We start from the raw sequence: 23,814 nt of genomic DNA on the forward strand, positions 1-23,814 counted from the left end.
GAATAAAACCTGGCATCCCCTGAAGGGATTCTAACTGTCAGAATAGTTTATCAAGACAGCTTTAGAGCAGACTAACTCCAGAAACCCATGCTGTACACAACATAACACACTGAGGGTGCTTAGTGCTCACAAGGGAAACCACACCTGGACATGTGAGAAAGTGTGAAAAACAAGATAAACCCAGCACAACCAAAGTAGGGAGCTGGTTTTCTGCCTTGTTCCACCTGAGCCAGTTCTCACCATTCTCTGACTTTCTTGATCCCTCCCTGTCCCTTGCCTCCTCTCCTTCAACTCCAGAGAAAAATTAGTTTCAGATGACTTAGTTGGAAGAGATCTTAGCTTAGGGTCATCTGGTTAATACTCTTCTCATTCAGAAGATAAGTGGGGAGAGACCCAGAAGAAGGGATATGATCAAGGCCACAGGCTGTGAGGTCTATGTCCAGTCTCAGACTTTGGTTTCCTGATGTCACTGAGAATTCAGACTCCAGAGTGGAGTGGATGCTGACTCTATTGTGTTTTAGCTGTATGGTAGTGTGCGAGATACTAAATTCTTCATGCTGTGGTTTCTAGTCTATAATATATGATCATAACATAAAGGCTGTGAAGGTCAGAGGACATGGAAACCACAATGCACTGAATGCCTGGCACACACTCGGGTCTCAGTTCATTGTTGTTGATACTATTCTTTACCTTATACTCTTTCTGCTGCACAGAAATCTTCTTTGTTATGTATGGAAAATACATCTGCAGGCTTCAGATTCTGATGGACTTACCACGCTTCCCTTGTCTCAGGATGGATGATTATAAGCCTGATAATATTCTAGCTCTATTTTTGAAGCTCACCACAAATCTACCTTCATAGATTGCCTTCTGAATTCACCTCTCATGGCACATTGTTTGCAATTTCCTTGTTATGCTTATATTTGCCTCATGGCAGCTACACTTACGGTCCATCTATGGGATGGGACAGCATGTCTGACTCACTTTGGCCCAGCACTTTGCATGGTGCTTGGTTCACTAGTAAGTAGGTGTTTAATGAGCATTTGTTGAGTTAAATAGACCTTTGTCTCTAATGACCTATTTCTTAAGTTTCTACTGGTGCTACTGGTTTCAAAGTAAGGAGCTATGTTGCACTCTGGAATGAGGAACCCAAGACTTCGGGGCTATGAATATCTCAGTGAGTTTTCTGGAAACTGGAAACTGAAGTGATAGTAAGCTGTTGCACCCTCACCCCACTCAGAGCCATGTGAAACCTCACACAGAAGCAGCTGTTTGGGGACAAATGAATCATCACAGCCATTGCCCACCCACTTTGCTTGTTATCTTCTCTTTAAAGGAAATTTGATATGAGGCTTGCAGAGGCTTTCAGTATCCATTAAGTGCTAAACATTCCATCGGAGGGGCTCTTGCATCTGCCCCAGTATATTCCCAGGATACTTTTCCAGTTCTAATGCTCTCCTCTTTCCCAGATCACTGTCCTAAGAGATTATGCAAATTTCCAGAAACCCACAATGTACACAACATCACACAGCCTATCTTTAGACTCAGAATTGGATTTCCCTTGGGCATGCTCTGAGGTCTGGGCAAATGCTCCTTACTAATGTGCACAGCTGGGCGTCTCTCCTTTATGGAGCTGGCTTTGGAGATGACCTAATTCCCTCAGGCCCCAAATCTCAGCAGAGCCCCATGGGAATATACTCTTGGTCTCATGGAAGCTTCTTTCTATGAAGCTCTTTTCATCCATGTCATAATGTGAAATTGAAAGTGTAATCTTTCACTTAAATGAAACTTGGCTTCTCCAAATTCCCCTTCTCTTCTGTGCAAAGGTCTTGACTTATCAGTTCTTCCTCAATCTCAGAACAGTGGTAAGATAACCAGCCAGGCAGATCCCATGGGACAATAAGACAGTCCCTTTGTGTCTCCCAAGAGCATTACATTTTCTTCCCTCTCCGGATGGTCAAACAACTGACTCTGTCAGATGGCCCACAGCTGTCTAGACTCTGGCTGAGCCCAGAGCTTTGAGGAGAAGATACAGGAGGCTGGAAGACTGAGCAGTCTACAGAGAAAGCTTGACATTTTGTTCAGACAGGGGATGGGGCAAGAGGTTTTCCCATTTCCCATTTGGACTGACTAACAACTATGTTTCCTTTGAGAGATTAATGAGGAGTGGGATTGCATAGAACCCTAGGAAGAGGCTCAAGTTTGTTCCTAAGATAAAAATCATTGGCAAGGGATGGCTCCAGGCTGAGCTGAAAGGAGTAGATGGGGCTAAGGAGCCCACAGAGAGAGCTACCTCCTAGCAGAGTTGACTAAGGAGGGAACAGAGGATACCAGAGCCCCTGTAGACAACCCATGTTCCAGGAAAGGAGCATTCAAGGGGGACCAGAGGGGTGATGTTTACTGAGTCATTGCCAGCTGCCAGTCCATTCTTGGAAGTAGGTACAATTATTATCCCCTCTTTACAAATAGGGAAGTGGAGGCTCAGAGGGGTTATATAAACTCTGGCCACATAGCTGGTGAAAAGTAGATCTAGGGTTCAAACCTAGGTCCTGTGAACTTGATGGACAATGTTCTCATCAATGCACTCTATTTCTTCAAGATCATGGCAAAGAAAAAAATTAGGAGCTAGGCTTCTGGACTGGCAGTTTGAGGAGCTCAGGGGACCCTCTCCCCCATGAAACAGCTATTTAACTGGAGAATATTATAAATATCGATTATTTAAAATCTCTGGGAATTGTCTTAAAGGCATACAGCAAATGGAGAAACATTCATTTAAGAAAATCTACTAAATCTTGGTGAGAACTGGGAGGGTCTGTGGCATTTGAACCATGACCCTTTCTCTTACCCACCCCTCAGCTCTATCTCGTGGAAGCTCTATGCTGGTGCTCTACTCTGGGCAAGTACGGCCAGTAGCACAGGGCCTCCCTCTCACTACAGGTCCCAGTCTACATTATAGCCTCCAAAGGGGCAAGATGCTGGCATTTCTCATCCTCACAGCCCTGTGTTGCAGAAGTTCTATTCTGAGGAGCCATGGCCAAGATGACTAAGGCCCCTTTCTCCCATAGAGCCCTCACTCCCACAGCAGAAGCAATCTGGTCCAGGTAGAGTGGTCTGAAAATGCCAAACCTCACTCACCCCAGGATGGGGGCTCTGTGCTGGGAGAGGCAAGCTGAGTTTTGGGGCTGTTTCCATCTCAGTACCTACTTATAGAATGGAATGTCACTCTGGGGAAGCAAAAATGTGCCCCCATCTCTGTCTCTTGTGTAGTGCTACAGATGTTCTACCTGGGGAGAAAGCAGACAGTGAGGCTGAAGAACTCACAGCTCTGCCTCAGGTGACTGACTTTATGTAGAACAGAATGTGGAGAGGTCCATGCATGGCGGGTGGGACAGCTATTGAAAACGATGGTGATCTTGGTAGAGAGCAATTAAAACGATGCTCATAACTCCATGCCATTAGCAGCAACAAGCAAAAGAGAGGAATAGCTAGGAGTTCACTAGAGAATTGGGTAAAGAGACAGCCAAGAAGAACCGTCTTGGGATCTCAGTCAATTCTGGGAATCGGGAAGGCTGGGTGAAATTGTTAGGCTGTACCTGCTCAGACATGATTAGCAGGAGGTAGGGCAGACTTGAAATCATTCTTCAGTTCACAGCACAGATCCATCAATGAATGGTAGATGTCTCACTGGCACAAGAGACTTAAGCACCAAATACTGGGCTAGAAGGAACTCCTAGAAAGCCAGTCTCAAAAATATAGTCACTCATATGCCTGATAGCCTGGCACAGCTAGGCACACAGCTCTGTGTGTCCAAATTTGTTCTCTCTCAGGAGTGATTAGGAAGGAAACATCCAAGCTACTAGTCCCTGGCTAAATGTGGGGAAAAAATGTAAATTTCTGAACTGTGATAGAAGTCTCCAAGTCTCACACACACGCTGGTGAAGGGTAAGTATCTAATTGGTCAAAGGCACATAATCACAGCTTTTGACCAATTAATGGCTTATGCTGGCCTGGGGAGAATCCTGCGGAACAGGATAAAAAATTAAACACAATGAAAAAAATCTGAACAGGGACATAAAGAGGGGAAAACTGATTGACTTCACAGAATTAGTCCAGCTAAGTTAGTAGCCAAACAATGGCAAGAGGATAAACAAATGAATAAACAACTAGAGACCTAGGCAGGGAAGGGGGAGAAGGAGTATCTGAGGTAGTTACTATATATTATCTGAAATGTTTAGCTAACAAAATTTTTGAGATATGCAATGAAAGAACATGCGAAAAAGCAGACAATTGACACAGTGTTTGAGGGGGTCCAGAAGCGGGACTTGGTGACAAAGACTTGCAGGCAACTATCATAAATATGTTCAAAGGAATAAATGGAAAAAATTGAAATCATACCAAATGTGTTTTCCAACCACAATGGAGTTTAACTAGAATAAATAACATATTCCTAAATGGGCCAAAGAGGAAATAAAAGAAAACTAGAAAATACTTTCAGATGAGTAAAAACAAAAACTCCATGTATTAAATCATATGGGATGCAGCTTGAGCTGCACTCAGAAAGAAATGGATAGCTGTAAATTTATATATTAAAAAATGAGAAATACCTCCTATCAACAACCTAACTTCTACCTGAACAAAAAGAAGAGCAAACTAAAAGCAAAATAAGTATAAGAAGAGAAAGGTGAAAGATTAGAAGAGAAATACATGAAAGAGAAAATATAAACACCATAAAAAAAATCAATGAAACCAAACATTGGATTTTTTTTTTAAAGTTCAACAAAAGAGCAGCCCGGGTGGCTCAGCGGTTTAGCGCTGCCTTCAGCCCTGGGTGTGGTCTGGAGACCCAGGATCGAGTCCCACATCCAGCTCCCTGTATGGAGCCTGCTTTTCCCTCTTCTGTGTCTCTGCCTCTTTCTCTGTGTATATCATAAATAAATAAATAAAATCTTTAAAAAAATAAAGTTCAACAAAATTGACAATCTTTTAGCTAGGATGACCAGGCAGAACAGGGAAAAGACTCAAATTACAGAAATGAAAGGGACTGTAGCATAGTATTATGAACAATATGACACCAACAAATTAGATAACTTGGATGAAATGGACAAATTCCTAAAATGGTGATAGATGTGCTAAGTAACTTGGTTGTGGAAATCATTTTACAATGAATGTGTAAATTAAATTTCACATTGTACACTTAAATATATATAATTTTATTTGTCAATTATACCTCAATAAAGCTGAGAAAAAAGGAAAATGATTCCATTTACAGAAGCATGAAAAAAGAACAAAATACTTAGGAATAATTTTACAAAGAAGGGTAAAGCTTGCACATAACATTGAAAGAGTTTGAAGACGGGATCCCTGGGTGGCGCAGCGGTTTGGCGCCTGCCTTTGGCCCAGGGCGCGATCCTGGAGACCCGGGATCGAATCCCACATCGGGCTCTCGGTGCATGGAGCCTGCTTCTCCCTCTGCCTGTGTCTCTGCCTCTCCCTCTTTCTCTCTCTGTGACTATCATAAATAAATTAAAAAAAAAAAAAAAAAAATTTAAAAAAAAAAAAAAAAAAAAAAAAAAAAAAAAAGAAAGAGTTTGAAGACAATCTAAATAAATAGAAAGGCACCATACATTGATGGGATGGAAGAATTTACATTGTGAAGATGGCAATGCTCTCAAAACTGATCTGCAGAGTCCATGAAATAAATCCCTATCAAAATTCCAGCTGGCTTTTTTTTTTCAAATATTGACAAGCTGATCCTTTATCATATGGAAATATGAAGGACCTTGAAAACCAAACCATCTTGAAAAAGAATAAAGTTGGGGGCTTATACTTCCTAATTTCAAAATATACTTACTACAAAGGTACAGTTATCTGTGCTAATGCCATAAGGACAGATACACAGATCAATGGAATAGAGCTGCAAGTGCAGAAATTTATGGTCTATAAATTTTCAACAAAGGAGGCAAAACAATTTAATTCAATAAATGGTGCTGGGCCAACTGGATATCCACAAGTGAAATAATTAATTTAGACTCCACATTACACCATGCACAAAAATCACCCCCAACTGTTATTTCTAAATTTAAGAACCCAAACTATAAAACTCTTAGAAAAAATATAGGAATAAACCTTCATGACCTTTGGTTAGGCAATGGCCTCTTAGATTTGGCCACAAAACAATAAGCAACAAAAGAAAAGAAATAGATAAGCTGGACTTCACCAAAATGTAATCTTTTGTATTTCAAAGGGCACTACCAAGAAAGTGAAAAGGCAACCCATGGGATGGAAGAAAATATTTGTAAATCAAGTATCTGGTAAGGGCCTAGTATATGAAGATATAAGAAACTTTAACAACTCAAAAGACAACCCAGTTTCAAAAAGGCAAAGAATTTGAATAGACATTTCTCAAAGAAGATACACAAATGGTCAACAATGACATGAAAAGATGCTCTACCCTGTGAGACATTAGAGAAATGAATGTAAAAACCACAATGAATGGATGACAATAATGAAAAGGACATTAACAAATGTTGGTGAGGATGTGGAGAAATCATTGTTAGTGGCAATGTAAAATGATGTAGCACCTTTGGAAAACATTTGGCAGTTTTATAAGAAGTTAGACCTTGAGTTACTATTTGATCCAGTGATTCCACCCCTATGCAGATGTCAAAGAGAAATGAAAATATATATCCACCTCAAAATATGAATGTTCATAGCAACATTGTTCATGATAGGCACAAAGTCTAAACAACCCAAATGTCCATCAGCAAATGAAGAGATAAACACAATGTGGCATATACCTATAATGGAATATTGTTCAGCCACAAAAAGGAGGAACATAAGGATACATGTTACAACATGGATGAACCTTGAAAATATTATGTTAAGTGAACAAAGCAAATAACAAAAGGCCACATATTATATGATTCCACTTATATGAAATGCAAGAATAGGAGAATCTATAAAGAGAGAAAGTAGATAAATGGTTCTTTTGGATGGCGTTGGGGTTGTGATTGTTAATGGGTACCAGGTTTTTTTTAGGAGTGATGAAAATATTGTGAACTTAGATTGTGATGAACTTGATTATGAGTATACTAAAAATAATTTAATTGTGCACTTTAAATTGGTGAATTTTATGGTTTGTGAAACATATCTCAGTAAGTATGTTTTAAAAACAAAAAAGAGAAGAAAGAAAGAAAAAGAAGAAAGAAAGAAAGAAAGAAAGAAAGAAAGAAAGAAAGAAAGAAAGAAAGAAAGAAAGGAAGGAAGGAAGGAGACAGAATGGATATACTGGATCTACTGGATTGCACACACACAACCCCCCCCCCCCAAGTATATCCTCATGATTGATGATCTGCTGTGGCTCTCTGTCTAAGCTGGACGGTGGTGGCTACACTTTTCCAAGGCTCAAGCCCTGGAATCTGGAGTGGAGAAAGGAATTTTTGGACCTGCACTGGCCTTGCCACTGAGACATATCTTGCTTCCTCAGTGCTTCCTTACATTGTGTCTTCCTTGCAGGGCACTCACACATGGCATGAGGCCCTTGCAGTGATTGGGACATGCACTCACACTGGCCTGGATGATTTTGTAACCTGAACAGCACTTTCCCCATCCTTTTGGTTGAATCACTGCACCAATCCTGAGAGAAGTGCTGTTATTCCCACATAATAGGGGAACCTGAAACCAGAGAAGTTGAAGGTTGGCCAAGGTCTATCAGCAGGTTAGAAGCAGAGCCAATGATCCCAGCCCAATGTTCTTTCTACTTCCAATTGCTCTGTTCCATGTCTACAAAATGTCTGCTCCACTTTCTGCTGGGAAAGGGAAAAGAACAGGATAGGATCAGCCATTCTGGTCTTCGTTTCTCATCAGGGAAAAGGGTTATTACAACATCTTTACGGGCTAGCTGTGGGTAGGGATGCGCTGGTAGAATGTCTTGGGCTGAGAATCAAATGATGACATGTGGTGTTCATCTGCTCATCAGGAGGTGCCACTTTCTTGTCTGGTCTACTGACAGAGGTGAGGGGCTCCAGGCTGTTTAATGATCTCATCCCAGCTGTGCTGTTGTTGTTTTTGTTGGCAGCAACAGCATGTTTGATAGAATTATTTTGCTAAGTTAGGGAAGATCATAATTGTTTGAGCCCCTAAAGCATAGCCAGCAAACTCTCGCTTTACTGATGATGGACACCGGGAAGTCCAGATGTCTCAGGAGGGCAGGAGCATCATATCACCTGGAACTCTTGACATGTGCCTCCCCTCTAAGACCCATTCCAAACAATGCTCTGCTCCTTGGGTTTACAGAAGTGTTTATTAAACAGCTCTGATACTGCACTTCAGGGTTTGCTTCTTGTGAACTGGTCATCCGTCCCCACCCTGCTGGCTGGGGTTCTGAGAACCGAGAACAGAGCAGAGCAGCCTCCCATGCCTGTTCTGTGAGGGTGCCTGTGTCTATCGAATTCCCCTAACGCATGTGACAGGTGCAGAACCCCTGGCTCCTCCCCACATAGGCTTCTTCTGCGCCAAGGGGCCTGCCTGGGATATCTGGCCCATTAGGAACTGGGCGCCATTCCTGTCTACCAATACCCACATTCTGTTATTACTGTGTGGACTCTCAGATTCTGAAGCTCTTCTCTGGTGGCAGATAAGCAGTTTCGCCACTTCCATTATCAAGGGCTCATGAGAACATATTTATTTGTTTGTTCTCTCTTGGTTTTACAGGAAGAACGGGAAGAGGGCTGCTCATTTGGGACACCTGTTGAATTTAGGCACCAGACTGATCATCTGGCCGTTATTCCCACATGTTTGCAAAGTAACTCCTAGGGGATGTCTAAAAATGTCAGGAATGAACACATGTTTATTACCTAGTCCTTAAATTATGTGCTCTAAGGGTTGCTCTGTGGAACTGGGGTGCTTGCTCTCTCACACACACACTGGGAAACACTATCACTGTTTCTACAGATCACCCATTCACTGAGATTGCCTATGAAGAATAATGTGTCTGGTCTTCTATGCAATAATCCCACGGGCCAAATGACACTTTTTTGAAAACCTTTGAAGGAATTTCTGATTCAAATTTCTTTGTTTGTTCTAGGTTAATGGTCACTTCTGTAGTCCAGTGGCAGAGAGTTAGCCTGCCTGCCCACTTCCCTCCTATCTCCCCTCTTCCCCTCCCCTTCTCTCCCTTACATTTTAAACAAATGTGTACTTATCACCTATTCTGCCACCAGGCCAGTAGGCATGGTACAGCCACTTCTCTGGGCTGTGTGTCTCCGGAGCACCGTTTCCCTGCCCACCCCCCACACCACAGGCTCTGTGTGCTGTGCTGTGCTGTGCTGGGGCTCTCATTGCTGAATCGTTGTTGCCTTCCAAGATCTTTTAGTTTACATCATCTGCATGGAATCTCTCAGGAAAGTTCATGTGGTGGGGATGTGGGGAGTCCTCAGTGATGCTTCTGGAATGAGCTTGCTTTTCCCTGCAGTGAGAACAGAGTGGCATTGTTCCCTGAAGGGCTCTGTAACTCCTGCTGCCCAGCACCAGCCCCAGGCATGCAGAGAATGCGGCCCACTGCTCCTGCTGCTCCCATCCTTCGGGGCTTGCAGCCTTGCTTCCCTTAGGAGCAATCTCACCAGGGGGTTGGGATCTAGGGCCACCTTCCACACCTGTCTTTGAGATGCTTAAGGAGTCAACACGTCCTTGGGCCTTCGGAGCTGGATTGTTGCCTCAGAGATGGGATGGATGATGAGTCCTTGCTGAGTGCTGGGCCCCCATGTCAGGAGCAAGAGAAGTCCATTGGCTTCTGGGGCTGAAGGGGCCTTATGCAAAGCACAAGGATCTCCCCGACTCCACGTCTGGGAAGGAGGAAGCTCTATTGGCTTGAGGCAACATTAGCTTCATTTGTGCCTTCCTTGAGGCCTCTGTAGGACCTGCCATGCCACTCGATGGTCCCGGAAGCCATGGGGATATCTGGTCACCCCTTGAAGCACTAACTTGTGAGAACCCCAATCTCCCTGGAGGGCCCCCAGACACCAGGAAACTGCAGGCAGGGCCATCAATCAATGCAGACCCCTTGCTGAGTTTCCCTGAGGCTGGAGCAAGTCACTCAGAATAGGTTGGTGTCTGTGAGAGAAGATAGGAAGATAGGGGCTTGTGGGGGAGGGATGATAGGGGTGGTGTCAGAGGTGGTCTCCTCAGGCTCACTGTCCCCATCATCCGGGTTTTCGGTGAGAGATGGGATGATTCTGACCATACTGTCTTCAAAGTGTACCTGCTTCTTCTTGACCAATGAGTCAGCTGGCTCCAGCGTCAGCTCGGTCAGAGTGTCTGGGTGCTGGAGGGCATTGGGCTTCTTGGTCCCCTTCAGAATGCTCTTCATGTGGATGAGGAGGGAGCCGGTCCCCTCTTTGAGGGCTCCGTGGAAGGTGTAGGTTTGCTCAGTGTCCCCCGAGCCAGTGGTGCTCACGGCACTGCTGGAAGGGTCCGTGTACTGCTCTGCAGGAGCCAGCACCTCTGGGTCAGCTTTGCTTTTCTTCTGTTTGCTCAGCAGGAAGTAGGCCAAGCCAGTGATGATGAGCATGGAACCTGGAAGGGATGTGGGAGGTCAGGATGCTAGACATGTGTCAGAGAAGAGCCAGAGGCTGTCCAAGCCCACCATTCCAAAGGGCCACCGTGGCACACTCAGGCCCTCTGGGCTCCAGCCTGTGCATCTAATCTGTTCTCACATACCCACTTCAGATTCAGGGGGCTGGCCTGATGTCTGGCTAAGGGATGTCAATGGGGCCAGAGTTGTGCTGGGGCCCTCAGCCTGATGGTTAGCTGGGGACCCTGTGCCTGAGGCCCCCTGCCTGTTGACAGCCAACCCTGGTGCTGCCTGCTTGGCCTCTCATCACCATGCTTGGCCATACTCTTAGGATAATATGTTGGGTTGGGGCTGCAGTGCCTGCAGTGGGCCTGCACTCTATTTTGGATACTGGACATCCACTGCTGAACTGGGCTTCCTTCCATTCCCAGAAGTGGGGAGATGCTCTTTCCTCAGCTTCCCTAATAAACATGGAGGAAAGTGTAAATCCTATTGGGTGGGGCTGGCCTAGCCTGGGTGCCTCTCTTATGTGTACTCCCTACAACCTCACCCCCTCGACCCCTGGTCTCTAAGTCAGAGGTCCCTCTGTCTCAGGCTGACATTGTTCTGCTCTGGGTCTCCTGTCAGGAGACCTGTCCTATCCAGAGGAAGCCTCTGGGCATCTCTCCTTCTCTAAGGAGTGGGAGGTTGTGGCTTGCTTTGATCTCAGCAATGCTGAATCCTCTGGAGTCCACTGAAGGCTGGGCAGAGTGGCCTTGATGCTGTGACAGGTACATTAAAAGAAACCGCAGGAAAGAGGAGGAGGCTCTGCCTTTCAACTTTGCCTCTCTGCCCACTGGGCTTCCTGGCATTTTAGGCAGGTCATGGGGAGGGACATGGTTTTCACAGCTAGGGAGTCTGGGAACAGAAGGGTACTAGCTGGAGAGGTTGTGGACAAAACCCAGGGCTGGGAGCACTGAGTCCTGGCTTCTAGCTGACTGGCACGACCTCTGAGGTAGAGCGGGAGATGAGGAGGCTCTGAGGGGATGCCCGGGGTCCCATCATGGCATGCCTTCTAAACCAGGCTGAGGAGTTTTAGACCTGAATGGGTAGGCACTGGGGAGCCATGGAGGGGTTTGGACAGAGAGGTGACTAGCTCACACTCTCTGAAGGCTCAGATCACACATAAGCATTGGGTGAAAAGTCTCCGTTTGTGGGTGCAGCCTCGGGGCCTACATGAAGGGACATTCCTGCCTCTTGGTCAGCAGGATATCTGATACTTCCTCATCCCCATGACCTAGGCCAGAGAAGTCAGTGGAGCCAGTGGGGCCCTGGAGCCAGTGTCACTGAGGCCTGGAGAGGAGGGATTCAGCCTCTCCTGCTCAGAGCCCCCTGTGGTGGGGGATCCCTGCCTTCACTAATTCCTGGAGCTCCTACCTGGGATGGTCACGTGCCAGACCAGGACAGGGTGGAGAAAGCAGGCCACGGACAGCAGCACGTATGCCAGGAACTTCTGGAAGCAGCCTAACCAGCGGGCTTTCTCCCTTGCTCTGTAGGCCAGGGACTCTGGCTGACACCTGGTGGGAGGGAGTCCAGGATTAGCAGGAAACAGGAAACAACCCAGAAAAGCCCCAGCAACATGTGCAGCGATTAGAGGCTGGGATTGGGATCTGCCAAGCCCACGTTATCTTTAGTGGCCTCTGGCTGAACACTCCCCAGGGGCTAGGGTCCTCATCCTGGGTTCCACAGTTAGGGGTGTTTCCTGAGTCCTTCCAGAGGGCCCACAGTTTTTCTGAAAGCCTGCCTAATCCTGTCTTTCTATAATGGTGAAGGGATCTAAATGATACCATGATTCAACAAAGTCAGTGAGAAGAATAGGAGACTCAGGGGCCCATTTGGAGGTCCCCAGTGGAGAAGGCACACAGTATGGGAAACAGCTGGCTGGGGACAGTTGTGTGGACGGTGCACCACACAAGCTGCCTGGCCACCTGAGTGAACTGGCTGGAACCCAGGTCCACCTTGCTCACAGAGCCTCACCTAGCCATAAGATGGCATCAGCCCAGAGGGGCTTCTTTGTGAACTGGCCTGGAGGGATCACACTTGGGCCTGGCAGAGGACTGATGTTGAGGAGGTTTCCTCAGGAGTTTTGCCTCCAGGCTTCAGAGGAGGAAAGGACCTGCCTTTAGCTTTGTCTCCTTCATCCTCTGAATTGGTCTGGAGCAGGGGTCTGTCTAGGCTGGTTTGGGGGCAGTGGTGGGGGTTGGAGGATGATGGGCTGGTCCAGAGCACAGTCCTCCTTCCAGGCACCATAGCTATGGCTCATTGGTGCCCTCTGGTGGACACTTTTGTGACCAGACCCTGGCTGAGAGAGGAGGGAGTCCAGAGCTGGGTGAAATGCCTCTTTGGACTCAGTGTTCCTCCTTCCTCTGTGCTGGAGAAGTTGCTAAGATTCCTTGGCAGTGACATTCATCAGAAAGGAGGAAGCCTGTTGCCTCAGGGCTGGGAAACTTGGGAGGCAGCTGATCGTCTTGCAAGGTACTAGGACAGCTGGATTTGAGGCCTGGCTCTTTCTCTGACTACTGAGAGGCACAACTGTTTGGGTTCTGAGAGTTGTGGTCCAGGGACAGCCCTTGGCCACCCTGCTGACAGTTTCTATGAACTGAGCACTGCTGGACAGCAAGTATGGGCCTCCATGGCCATGTGGCTTCCCAAGATCCTTGTAGCCCTTGACTTGTGCCTGGGTCCTAGCAGGAAAAAGAGCCAGTTCCCAAATCTAACTCTGCTTACTCCAAGACCACCCGGCCTTCTGCAGGGCCATCACCTCTCCATGGGTGCCTGGGGTGGCACATGCAGCTGTGGGCTGTTCCTGGAGGTGGGGATGGCCTCTGCAGGGGATGCTAGGTGGGGATAGGCCCTGTGTGAATGCTTCACTCCACTCCCCTGATTGGGAGCAGAGCAAGGGGACTGCTGAACCCTGCAGAGCTGAGCCCATGTCCAGGCAGGGGCTAGCTGTGCTGCAGGGAGGGAACCCATCTGCAGCTTCTTTGGGAGCGGGACATCACAGGGGGATGTGGCCTCACGGAAGGAGGGGTCTGGGGGTGTCTGGGGCTAGGAGGTGATGGAAGGGCTGCTCTTGAGGCTACTTACTGGAAGCAGATGGCCAGCAGCTGAGACACAAAGTAGGCCCCTTCACACACGGAGATGACAGCTCCTATAAACCTGTGGTGGATACAGATAAGGGAAGTCTGCTGTCATCCGATCTGCCCTTCACTCTCCCATGGCCTGTTTCCTCATAGCATTTGGGGCTCCTGGCCATCTATGGCCAACAAACTGACCAGGAGTTTCCTGACCTAATGCTGCCGCCCAGCCAGCATCTTCCAGGAGTTGCCTTGATGCCAGGACCTGTGCTGGGTTGGGCCTCAGTGGAGGGGTGGGAGCCAGGGCCCAGAGATGGGTGAGGGAGTACAGGCCAGCAGGGGAGGCTGCCTTGATCCCAGCCCCTGTGTGGCTAGAGGCAGGCACGTCTTTCTCCCTTCTGTCATGAGGATAACATTCACTACTTGGTTGTGCCAACCTTAAGTTTGGATCTGTTCCAGACTCCTTCCTTCTCCCCCTTTTCCCACTATCCAAACAGTTTCTGACTTCACCTATATGACCTGAGTTTGGGTACTGCCCCCTTGAGCCCTGCACTCATCTCTCCTTTTCTGCCTCCCTAATGCCCTGCCATCTGCTCTCCTCTCCTGCCCCTCTATCTGTCCCTGGCTGTCCTGAGGGCTCCTTCTGACACCTGAATGTGATGATATTCTCCCCAGTCCAGAAAGCCTCAAACTCCTCATGTTCCAAGTGTGGTACAGGGAACTTCCAATCAGAATCTTCTGGAAAATATGTAAAATCATATATTTCTGTGCTAGCCTCATGTCATGATACATCAGAATGTTCAGGAATGGAACTTACATGCTTTATTGGAGGATCCCACTGGCCTATAAAATTGAAATTTCTTAGCATGCCTTTAAAGCCTTACATGAACTTCTATAGTTCTCCGAATACTCAGGAAGCTACCAGGTGCCACAGGGACTTTGCACAAGCTAGTTCCTCTAGGAAGGACTCCTCTTTCCTCCTTTTGTCTGTCTGGTACCCTCTTGCTTGGTGTGACCTGAGCTACCAGTCTGTGAACTCATTTTGGCAGTTCCCTCTCTAATTCTTCTCTACAGCCCAGGCCCACTCTGGGAATGGCTTATTGTTAAGTGCTCCATGGACATCACTAGAGTGAATAAATGAGTGAATGAATGAATAGATGTTTGTAAAGCCTCTCAAATGTGGCACATAGTGCTCATTAGATAAATGTTAGTTATTATCGTTTTTTTCTCTTTCTCCATGAGCATTTAGTACTTAATCCCTATTCTCTCTTACTCTCTCTCTCAGTATCTCCTTAACCCTTATCCCTCAACTTTTAGATTGAATAACTGACATTACATAATGAGCACTCTGTGCCAAGCATGTTCTAAGGACTTTAGAAGTATCAATTCATTTAGTCCTTCTAACAATTTTATTGTTAAAGCACTGTAATAACCCTCAGCCTACAGCTATGGGCACTGAGGCACAGAAAGGTCAGGCTCCTTGCTGTGGTCACACAGCAGATCACAAGCAGGGGCAATATTTGAACCCAGCACCTAGACTCCTGAGCCTGTATTCCTCACAAGCACACCAGGGCACGTACTTTGTAAAACAAGTGTCATCACCTTTTTGTACATCCTGGGATGGGGGACCAGGAGGAAACTGAGGCTTGGGCAGTAGAGTGACTTGGCAGGTGTCCTGTCTGGTGCTATAGAGGCTGTGCCTTTTGAGGCCCGGAAAGTCTGGTCGCTCAGGCGGGGCAGTGAATCCAAGCCGAGAGCCCTGCTGTGGTTGCAAGATCCTACGAACCACGGTCTCTGCCCTGGGGCACCACACTAGCCACTCAGACTCTTCAGCCAATGGTGTGTCTGCTGTTTGGGGTGAGTGTGAGGAAGGCGGGTGAGGGATTCCCGCAGGAAGGAGAATGACAGGAGAGGAAGCTGGTGTGTAGAGAAGTAGAGAAGAACAAAGACAAAACCAGTGATAGCTCAGTTCCTACTGGAGCCTGCTCTTGGCCTCGGCCCTGCTGGGTCCCCGGGATACAGTGCAGGGAGTGACAGCCCTACAGGGGTGTGCTACAATTGAGAGTGTGCTACACTCTGAGTGTGAGGGAACACAGAGGCAGGAGTCTGAGATCTGCAGAGGAGACTGCATGTGTGTAAGGAAGGGCAGGAGATGGTGAGGGAAGAGGGAAGCAGGATGCTGAGATGGCCCTTGAGGAGTGAGTGTGAGTGCAGGAGGGATGGGCAGGCGGGCAGTGGCTGCCCATCCCGTGGGGGGCTGAAGCAGTACATAAACTACTGCACAGTGAGGGCTGGGGGTTCCTGAGGCTAGAAATAATGTCTTCCAGGCCTGGGCCACAAGGTGATCAGATGGGCCCTCGGGACAGGGACAGAACAATGAGGAAGGGGCAGGCTTCTGGGCAGGATGCAGTTTGCATTAACTGGCTATGGAACTGACCTGTTACAGTAAGACAATCACACTTACCCCTTACCTGAAGTGACATTTGTGGGGAAGCTAGGTAGAAAGAGAGGATGAGAGAAAAGAGGAAGACCAGGCTTGCTTCTGGATTCCAGGGAGACAGTGCACGGCAGCTGTGGACAGGCTCAGTAAGACACGGAAGGAGTTCAGAGCGAAGAGAAGTCACTTTCAGGCAGCAGGGGCTCCAGGCTTGGGGCAGGCTTCCCAGGGCAGAATGCCAGGAAGGAATATCAGGCTTTGGCAATGTCGAGGTGGGTGGTAAGTCACCCCAGGTGCTCGATGGGATGAGCGACGGCTTGGAGGTGAGGTGATGTAGGTGAGTTTGAAGAAGAGTCAGAAGCTCCTGAGGTGTGTGTAAGTTCAGTGACCAGAAATAAAGTGGAGGCTGGAAAATGGCAGAAAAATATGGCCTGGAGGCCGTGGCAGGGGCTGTCCGGAATAGCCCTGCATTTCTAGGTGGCTAACTTTGTGGTAGTGTGGAAATGCGCTAGGAGGGTGGAAGACTGCTGGGAGATAGTGGGTGTGATCCACTGAGCAAATCAAAGAGCTGCCCTGAGCAGGGAGGCAGGGATGGAGGTGGATGTTGTTGGGAAGGAGGCATCCTGGGGACCCTATAGGCAAACCATGGCCCAGAAGCACAGGAACTCTGTGTCTCTCAGAAGGGGGCTGCTGGAGAAGCTGGTTGGTCAGAGCTGGCAGGGACCCCAAGCTTTCCTCCCTCTTCAGGCCGCCACAGCCCAGTGATCTCCTTCCCACTGGCAGGCATTTGTGGACGCGGCTGGCAGGGAAGAAAGGATAGAGGCTAGGGAACTCAGTGGCCCCAGGCCTGAGTCTGGGCCCTGTTGCTCATAAGTTTGTTGACATGGGCTGAGCTGCTTATTCCCTCTGAAGTTCCTAATCTGAAAAACTAGGTCAGTATGCACTTCTACAGTGCTGTCAGTTAAAGGACACAATGTAAATAAAACATTTTTCTGTGCTTGACATGCAGAAGGGCTCAAATACATAGTCTTGAGCTGATTCCTCTCTCTTTAAAATAAGAGCTCAGTTAATATTTGCTGACAAAGAAATGATGGAAAAGATGGATGGATGGACAGATGGCTGGCTGGATAGATAGTAGTCAATGGCTGGCTGGCTGGGCTGGGTGGATGGATAGGCAGGTAGATGGATGGCTGGCGGTTGAATGGATGGATGGGAGGATGGGTGAGTAGGTGGATGGATGGGAGGATAATTATTTTATTTAGGTAGTGATCTGACCAAAGCCCTGCCCAAACTAAGACAATATCCTAGAAGCCCCCTCTGCTTCTTCCACCTGTGGGACATGATAGAGTTAGCGTGGGAAAGGGGTAGGGGGCTGCTCTGTGTTAGTCTGACAAGACAGACTCAGGGGGAGCCAGAGCACAACACTCAGGCAAGGAGGGGCCCATGCAAACATACTCACAGCAAATAAAAAGCCAGGCTTTTGAACTGCCCCTGGAGGAAGGTCTCAGTGCCCACGCCGATCAACACTAAGAGGGGAAGAGAAGAGAGAGTGGGCTCAGGTGCTCTAGCCACATGTGGCCCTGCGGAAGGTTCCCCGGCTGTGGAGTGAGCCTTCTGCCTCAGGCCTGAGAATCAGGGTAGGCTCTTCTGCACACGACACTGGGATTGGTGGCTGGGAAAATGTAAGAGAGCAGGAGACTTCTGGACTGGTCTCTTGAAACCAGAGGGGTTTCAGGAAGAATCCAGAGGTCTTTTAATCCAGCCCCCAGAGCACAGATGCCTTTGCTTCTCTGCCCACATTGGGCATGCCACCACCCCTGGTGTCCCCAGAGACAACTTGTGCTAACAGGCCACCAGCCCCTCTGTTCCACAGCTGTCCTCCTCATGTCACCGCTTCAAGGGCCCTCACTGTCCTGCAGTCCATATGCATATGTGCTGTGTGTCTGGGGTCAGTGGTTGGCCATGGATGGGACCTTCCCAACCCCCATTCCCTTGCCCAGATCACTGTTCTAGCTGTTTCTGTGGCCATCTTTCCACTTGCTGGTTGGGTGGCTGTGTAACTCGCTCCTGGCTCCTGGCTCTGGACCCAGTGCTGGTTAAGCACCTGAGGGTTTGCTCTGATCAACTTCATCTCTCCTCTTGTCCTTTCTTGGCAGTTGGTGTTTGTGCTCAAGCACCTGACCTTCCATTTGTCTGGGGTGAATTTTGTCCTGGATCTACCTTTCCAGACTTTGCTGGATCTGGGCTGTCCTCTCACAGGGATCCCCTTGCTCTCTTTGTGCCACTCAATGAGCTATGACTCAGACCCCATCCACTCACCGATGGGAACATTCTGTAGACAGCATGGAGGTGTCCTGAAACCCTCCTGCAAGGCTGCGTGGCCCACTAACTTGAGTTCTTTCCGGTCCTACCTGATTACACTGCACGCATCCTACATTTCTCTCTGGGCTCAGATGACACACCCTGGTATTGGCTGAATTATGGCTCCACCATGTGTCCTTCCCAGAAAATCAAGACGGTGGGGCTAGGCTGTGGTATCTGGTGGCCTGTAGGTGGCCCCTTCATCTCTGCTGTCTGGGAGACTGCTTCCCTGGGTCTGATGACTCCTCTCCTCCCTGGCAGAGACACAATGTAAACTTCTGGCCGGGGTGTCCTGAGCCCTTTATCCCCTGTGGAAATTCTCCCTCCCTCCTGAGCAGCAGTGCAGAGCTCCTCACTTAAGCCACCAGCACCCCCCCCCCCCACTTTTGAGGGGACTGGGTTGTGGAAGGACTTTAGGAAGAAGGGGACAGAATGCTTCAATCTAGGAAGAGAGGGAGGTGCCTAAGTATGCTTAGTGTCAGGGGGCCCCAGAGGGCTCCAGTGCCCCACTGGGCTTGGTCTGGAGGAGGTTTGGGTGGAGGACACTGTGCCTCTGCCCTCTCCAGGGGCTAGAGCTTCACTGCCTTGTACCAGGCAAGCGCCGGGAGTGCTGGTCAGCCACACACACTTCCAGAGGGTCAGCATGACCTGTAGAGCACTTCATGCTTCATACACAGGGGTCATGCTCATCCTGGCTCCCTGTAGCATCCCTGAGACATGGGGAGATCTATGCTTCCTATTTTATGAGGAGGAAATCGAGTCACCTTGTGTAGTTCTTCCAAGGACACATCAGACAGTAAAGGACCTGCAGACCAAATTCAAGACTCTGGATACAGAGTCTTGAGTTTCCTGATTTCCACTACTAGTGTTTGTGTGTGTGTGGTGTGTATGTGTGGCATTGTAGTGTGTGATGTGTGTGTGCATGTGTGTGTGTGATGGGTATATGATAAGTGCATGTGTGGTGTGTGATGTGTACATGCATGGTATGTGATGTGTGTATATGTGTGTGATGTGTGTGATGGGCATGTGATGTGTGCATGTGTATGTGACATATGCATATATGTGTGGTGTGTGTGATGTGTGCGGGCTGTGTGTACGTACTGCGGGCAGATGCCCATCTACTTAGTTTTCACTATATATCCTGTCCTGTTCTCAACACTTCGCATTTATTAGCTCTTTAAACCATCACAACAATCTTACATGAAACTACGATGTGATCCTCATTTTACAGAAGGGAAACAGGCGCCGAGAGTGTAGGCAAAACAAACCTAAGTCATTCCAGCATTGTAGTCTTACATCTGCCGGTTAGTAGCTGAGTCACCAGGCCTCTCTGAGCCTCAGAATCCTCCTTATCCTTTCTTGCACATAATGGTTATAAGGATTCAATAAGCTGACTGATGCCAAGTACATAGCAGGTGCTCAGTCCCTTGCTTGCTTGTGGCAGGGGCTTCATTCCCGGGCCTTCTTTGGAGATTTGCAAGGCCTTGTGGTGAGTGGCCAGCAGGTGGCAGGAGAGGGTCTTGGGAACTCAGCCCCTTTACTGAATTTGTGTGGAGACTTATTTTGATGACTTCTGGTGGAAACAAAAGGCCTATAGTCAAAGGGGCATTCTAGGAATGCTGCAGCGGCAGCACTGGTTTGCAGTTAAAAAAAAGTCAGTGAAACAGCGGAGAAGAGAGAGCTGAGTTGGAATCTCTATTTTGTGTGTTCTTACCTTGGTACTTAGCACAGAAAGGGGCAATAGGCAGTCCCTGTGGGGTAGTCGGGAGAGTGAGTCTTTAAATAGCAGCCTCTGCAGGATGGGCAGGGAGGAAAAAAAAATTAAAAAAAAAAAAAAAAAGGATGGGTAGGGAGGGCCTTGAGTGGAGAGGCTGAGCGACCTGACCCCAGGCTACAGGTTAAGAGGCTTTGGCGATATTTGGCTGAGATTAAGCAGCAGACACAAGGTGTGCTCCGGGGTGTTCCTGGCCTCTCCCTGGCCTCCCCATCTCCAGCACATGGGTTTGAAGCAAAGTTCTGGTTGTGGCTCCTGATGCTCTGCCCTGGTGACCTTGTCCATGTGTTTCATGCTAGGCTGCCAGTAGGCACAGGGACTCAGGAGGAGAGGGTGGGTTCTGTCTGGGGGCTCCGACAAGGAGGCTTCACAGGCACAGAGAAGGGCATGCCTCACCATTGCATCCTGGGTTTTTTTTTTTTTTTTTTTGGGAGGGGGGTAGTGGAAGGCAGAAGTGTGGGACTAGAAGGCATTTGGATTTGGAAGCCCCCTGGGCATGCCAGCCCAGCTGCCTTTCAACGAAGTCCCAGCATGTGCCGTATTCTGCACTAGTCCCCCATGCATCTTGTCTAGTCTGTGCTGCATCCCTCAAGGGGGGAGTCATCAACCCCATATTATTTATAGAAGAATCTCAACAAGCCTCTTGGAAGTGCAGCACCCAGCCCAAAGCATGCTGGCGGTCAAGGGCAGAGGGAAGCCCGGACCAGGACTGATGTCCAGAGGCTCCAAGGCCCGGGGGGGTGGGTGGCGAGGGGTGTCACACGGATGAGACCCTTGTTGCCATGGGCAGTGGACCACTGTGTCCCCCAAGCCCAGCTATGAATGGGTTTCTGTAATGTCTGCCGTAGAATGAGCCAGGAAACTCCCACTTCACTGCCTTGCTGACCTGTCCAGAGGCTAAGCTGCAGGTGAGTGTGGTGACCGCCCACCTGTCCCTCTCCCAGGGCTTCTCACCCAGCCTGAACAGAATTCTCTTTTGAATGTCAGAAGTAGCCACAGGCGATCTCCTTGCCCAGGGCAGTTCCACCCGGCAACCCAAGACTTGTTCTGGCAAGCCAGGGTCCGAAGTCCCCAGCAGTCAGCCTGCACCCTCATTTATGGCACATCCCATGTGCCAGGCCTGGGTAAAGCACGAGTGGGAGGTTAAAGGAGCTACGTGCTGAAGCTTGGGCAGACTGTTGTGGATGCAGGAAATGAAGAGCTGTGGAGGGAGGGAAGAGGCCACACACCCTGTGAGCAGGCTGAGTGCAGGCTCCATTCTGTCTGTAAACTGAAGACAGCCCGCCCCCCTCCCCTAGAAGGAAGGCAAGGTGCTGCCGGGAGCACGGAGTGGCAGGAATAAGAGTCTGCAACCGCTGCTGCAGCCGTGGCTCTGTGGGCTTCTCTGTGCACTTCCTGAAACCGGGTAAGATCACTGGTCCGACCCTGGGGCAGTGACAGTGTGGCTTCCAGGGCCCACACCCTCAAGTCTCCTTGCACCTTGCAACTTCCTGCTGTGCCTTCAGGGAGCCAAGTCCATGGAGAAAGCTCTGCCCGGTGGTGCCGGGGAAACCTCTAATGCCACAGTCCGGGTACAGACAATCAGCCTGGGGATTGGACCTGCTTCCATGAGCACTCACTCTCCTCCCCAGCACTTTTCAACCTCAAAGGTCTCCTGGGCTTCGGAATGTCACACCAGTTGCCATGACTAAAGTAAGTGAGCCAGGAATGGTCTCCTTGTGAAGATATTCCTGCTGCTCCCTGGGGGTGCCGACACTTCCAGAGACCAGACCTAGTAAGGTAATTGGTGGCTCTGTGGCAGAAAATAAGAATCGACCCCCAGGTACTTTCCACTGTTAGGTAACAGAGATACCCCTAATTATAGCAATACAGTAGGATGCATTAGATGGTAGCTACCCATAAATTCTTTGCAACTCCCCTCATCAAGAGGTAGAGTCTAACTCCCCTCCCCTTGAATGTTGGCTGGGCTTAGTGACTGGTTTGTCCAGTAGAATGATGTAGGTCAGGAGTTTACACTGCTAATTCACAAAGTTTCTGCCCAGCCCTCTTTACTTGTTCTGGGGGCAGCCACTCTCCCTTTCACCTAAGAAGTCTGATGCTCGTGAGACCACCATGTGCGAGGAAGCCCAAGTGAACCATGCAGAGAGAATGCTAGAGAAAGAGATGGGGGTGGGGTGGGGTGGGCGGAGATGCACAGCCAGCTCCAGCTGGCTCAGATGTCTGGCCCTAGAGGACCCATTGCAGCCACTCCGCCTGAGATCCCAGCCCTCATCTAGCTGAGATGCGCCATCTCCACTGTTCCCTGACTGAATTCCCAAGCCACAACATTTCAAGCATCATAAAATTGATGTAGCTGTAAGTCATTCAGGTTCAGAGTGGTTTTATAACACAGCCACAGGTAACTGGAAAAGCAGTTTATCCTATCCTCTTAACTACCTGAGATTTTTGGACTAGAAGCCCCTGTGTCTGGTCTATATTCTGACTCTCAGCAGTGAGCATGCCCTCAGGACCCCTTGGGCTTTTGGCTCTTCTCACTGGTCCCCAGCTTGGTTGTCAGAAAGCCAGCCTGTGGGCTCCTAGGTCCTGCAGCACCTCTCCTCCTGCTCAGATTCAGGCACAGCCTGAGAGATGCAGTCTCCCAGGAGCAGGGTGGCTCCTGGCGACTACTTTTGGGCTGTAGAATCCGACTGGTGGTATAATACGTTAGGATTGCATGTAGGATCTATGAGGCTTTGCCTAATATAGAGCAGCTCCTTTCTACAGATTCATTTTACGAAGATTCCCAGTGGAAAAAGTGAGGAAAGCAAAAATTGAGACCCCCTACTCTAGGAGAATTTTGTGAATTGTATCCACTACTCAGCCAGGACAACCACAGCGGCCGTTGCCATGGAAGCTCTTAGCCTGCTGTTCTCACTGAACTGTGCTGGGAATGAACTATCTTTGGAAGGCACTAGAGTTCCACATGACATAGATATAGGACCCCAAGACTGTTTGACTGGGGGTCTGCAGTTTCCTAAATGTTTTTCCAGGGGACTAGTTTCCAGAACTGGAGTATTTCAGAAGCCACGAAATGACCATGATGTGTGGCCTTAAATTGGAAGGAGGAGCGTTAGGTGAAAAATGGGACTGGGTTGGGAGAAGACATTTATCCTGTCTCCTGTGTGTCTGTCTCCCCAGGACTGCACATGTAGACCACTTGCTCTCTCAGAGGCCTCCTGTTCCCATGGATGAGAATGGGTACAGTCTCTGCTTTGTGGAATTGGACCTGGAAATCCTGCCAGGTTTCCAGATTGAGGCAGGGCTGTCTGTAAGACACAGAGAAGTTTTTGTGTCCGGCAGAGCCAGGACTAAGGTGAAGTGAGCAGGGCACCTGGGCAGAAAGTTCAAAGAGGTGCTCACTCTAAATTTAAAAAGGTACTCACTCTAAATTAGAAGGGGCACACCATAAATTTAAAGAGGCGCTCAACCTACATGGAAGGAGGTGTTCACTCCTAGGGCATGCAGTGGCAGCATTGGCCCTTTGGTGACCACCAGAATGGTTGCTTCCAGCCGAGGC

The 23,814-nt window shown here is 48.7% G+C and overlaps 1 protein-coding gene across 2 annotated transcripts in view; it reads right to left on the minus strand.

The window, feature by feature from the left end:
- Positions 1 to 5,586: 5,586 nt before the first annotated feature.
- TMEM72 (transmembrane protein 72) overlaps positions 5,587 to 23,814 on the minus strand; it is a 30,501-nt gene continuing 12,273 nt past the window's right edge. The window contains exons 1-5 of one of the 2 annotated variants that reach the window (XM_049103405.1): positions 20,199 to 20,239; positions 17,583 to 17,649; positions 13,697 to 13,768; positions 11,987 to 12,126; positions 5,587 to 10,572 (exon numbers count right to left, since the gene is read on the minus strand). In XM_049103405.1, coding sequence (XP_048959362.1) covers positions 10,094 to 10,567 — 474 coding nt within the window. In that variant the 5' untranslated portion in view covers positions 10,568 to 10,572; positions 11,987 to 12,126; positions 13,697 to 13,768; positions 17,583 to 17,649; positions 20,199 to 20,239 and the 3' untranslated portion in view covers positions 5,587 to 10,093. Of the gene's footprint in view, positions 10,573 to 11,986; positions 12,127 to 13,696; positions 13,769 to 17,582; positions 17,650 to 20,198; positions 20,240 to 23,814 lie in introns of those variants that run through there. The other variant, XM_025466414.3, reaches the window with a different exon arrangement.

The sequence above is a fragment of the Canis lupus genome, chromosome 28, assembly GCF_003254725.2.
Source record: "Canis lupus dingo isolate Sandy chromosome 28, ASM325472v2, whole genome shotgun sequence".
Classification (NCBI taxonomy): Eukaryota; Metazoa; Chordata; class Mammalia; order Carnivora; family Canidae; genus Canis; species Canis lupus.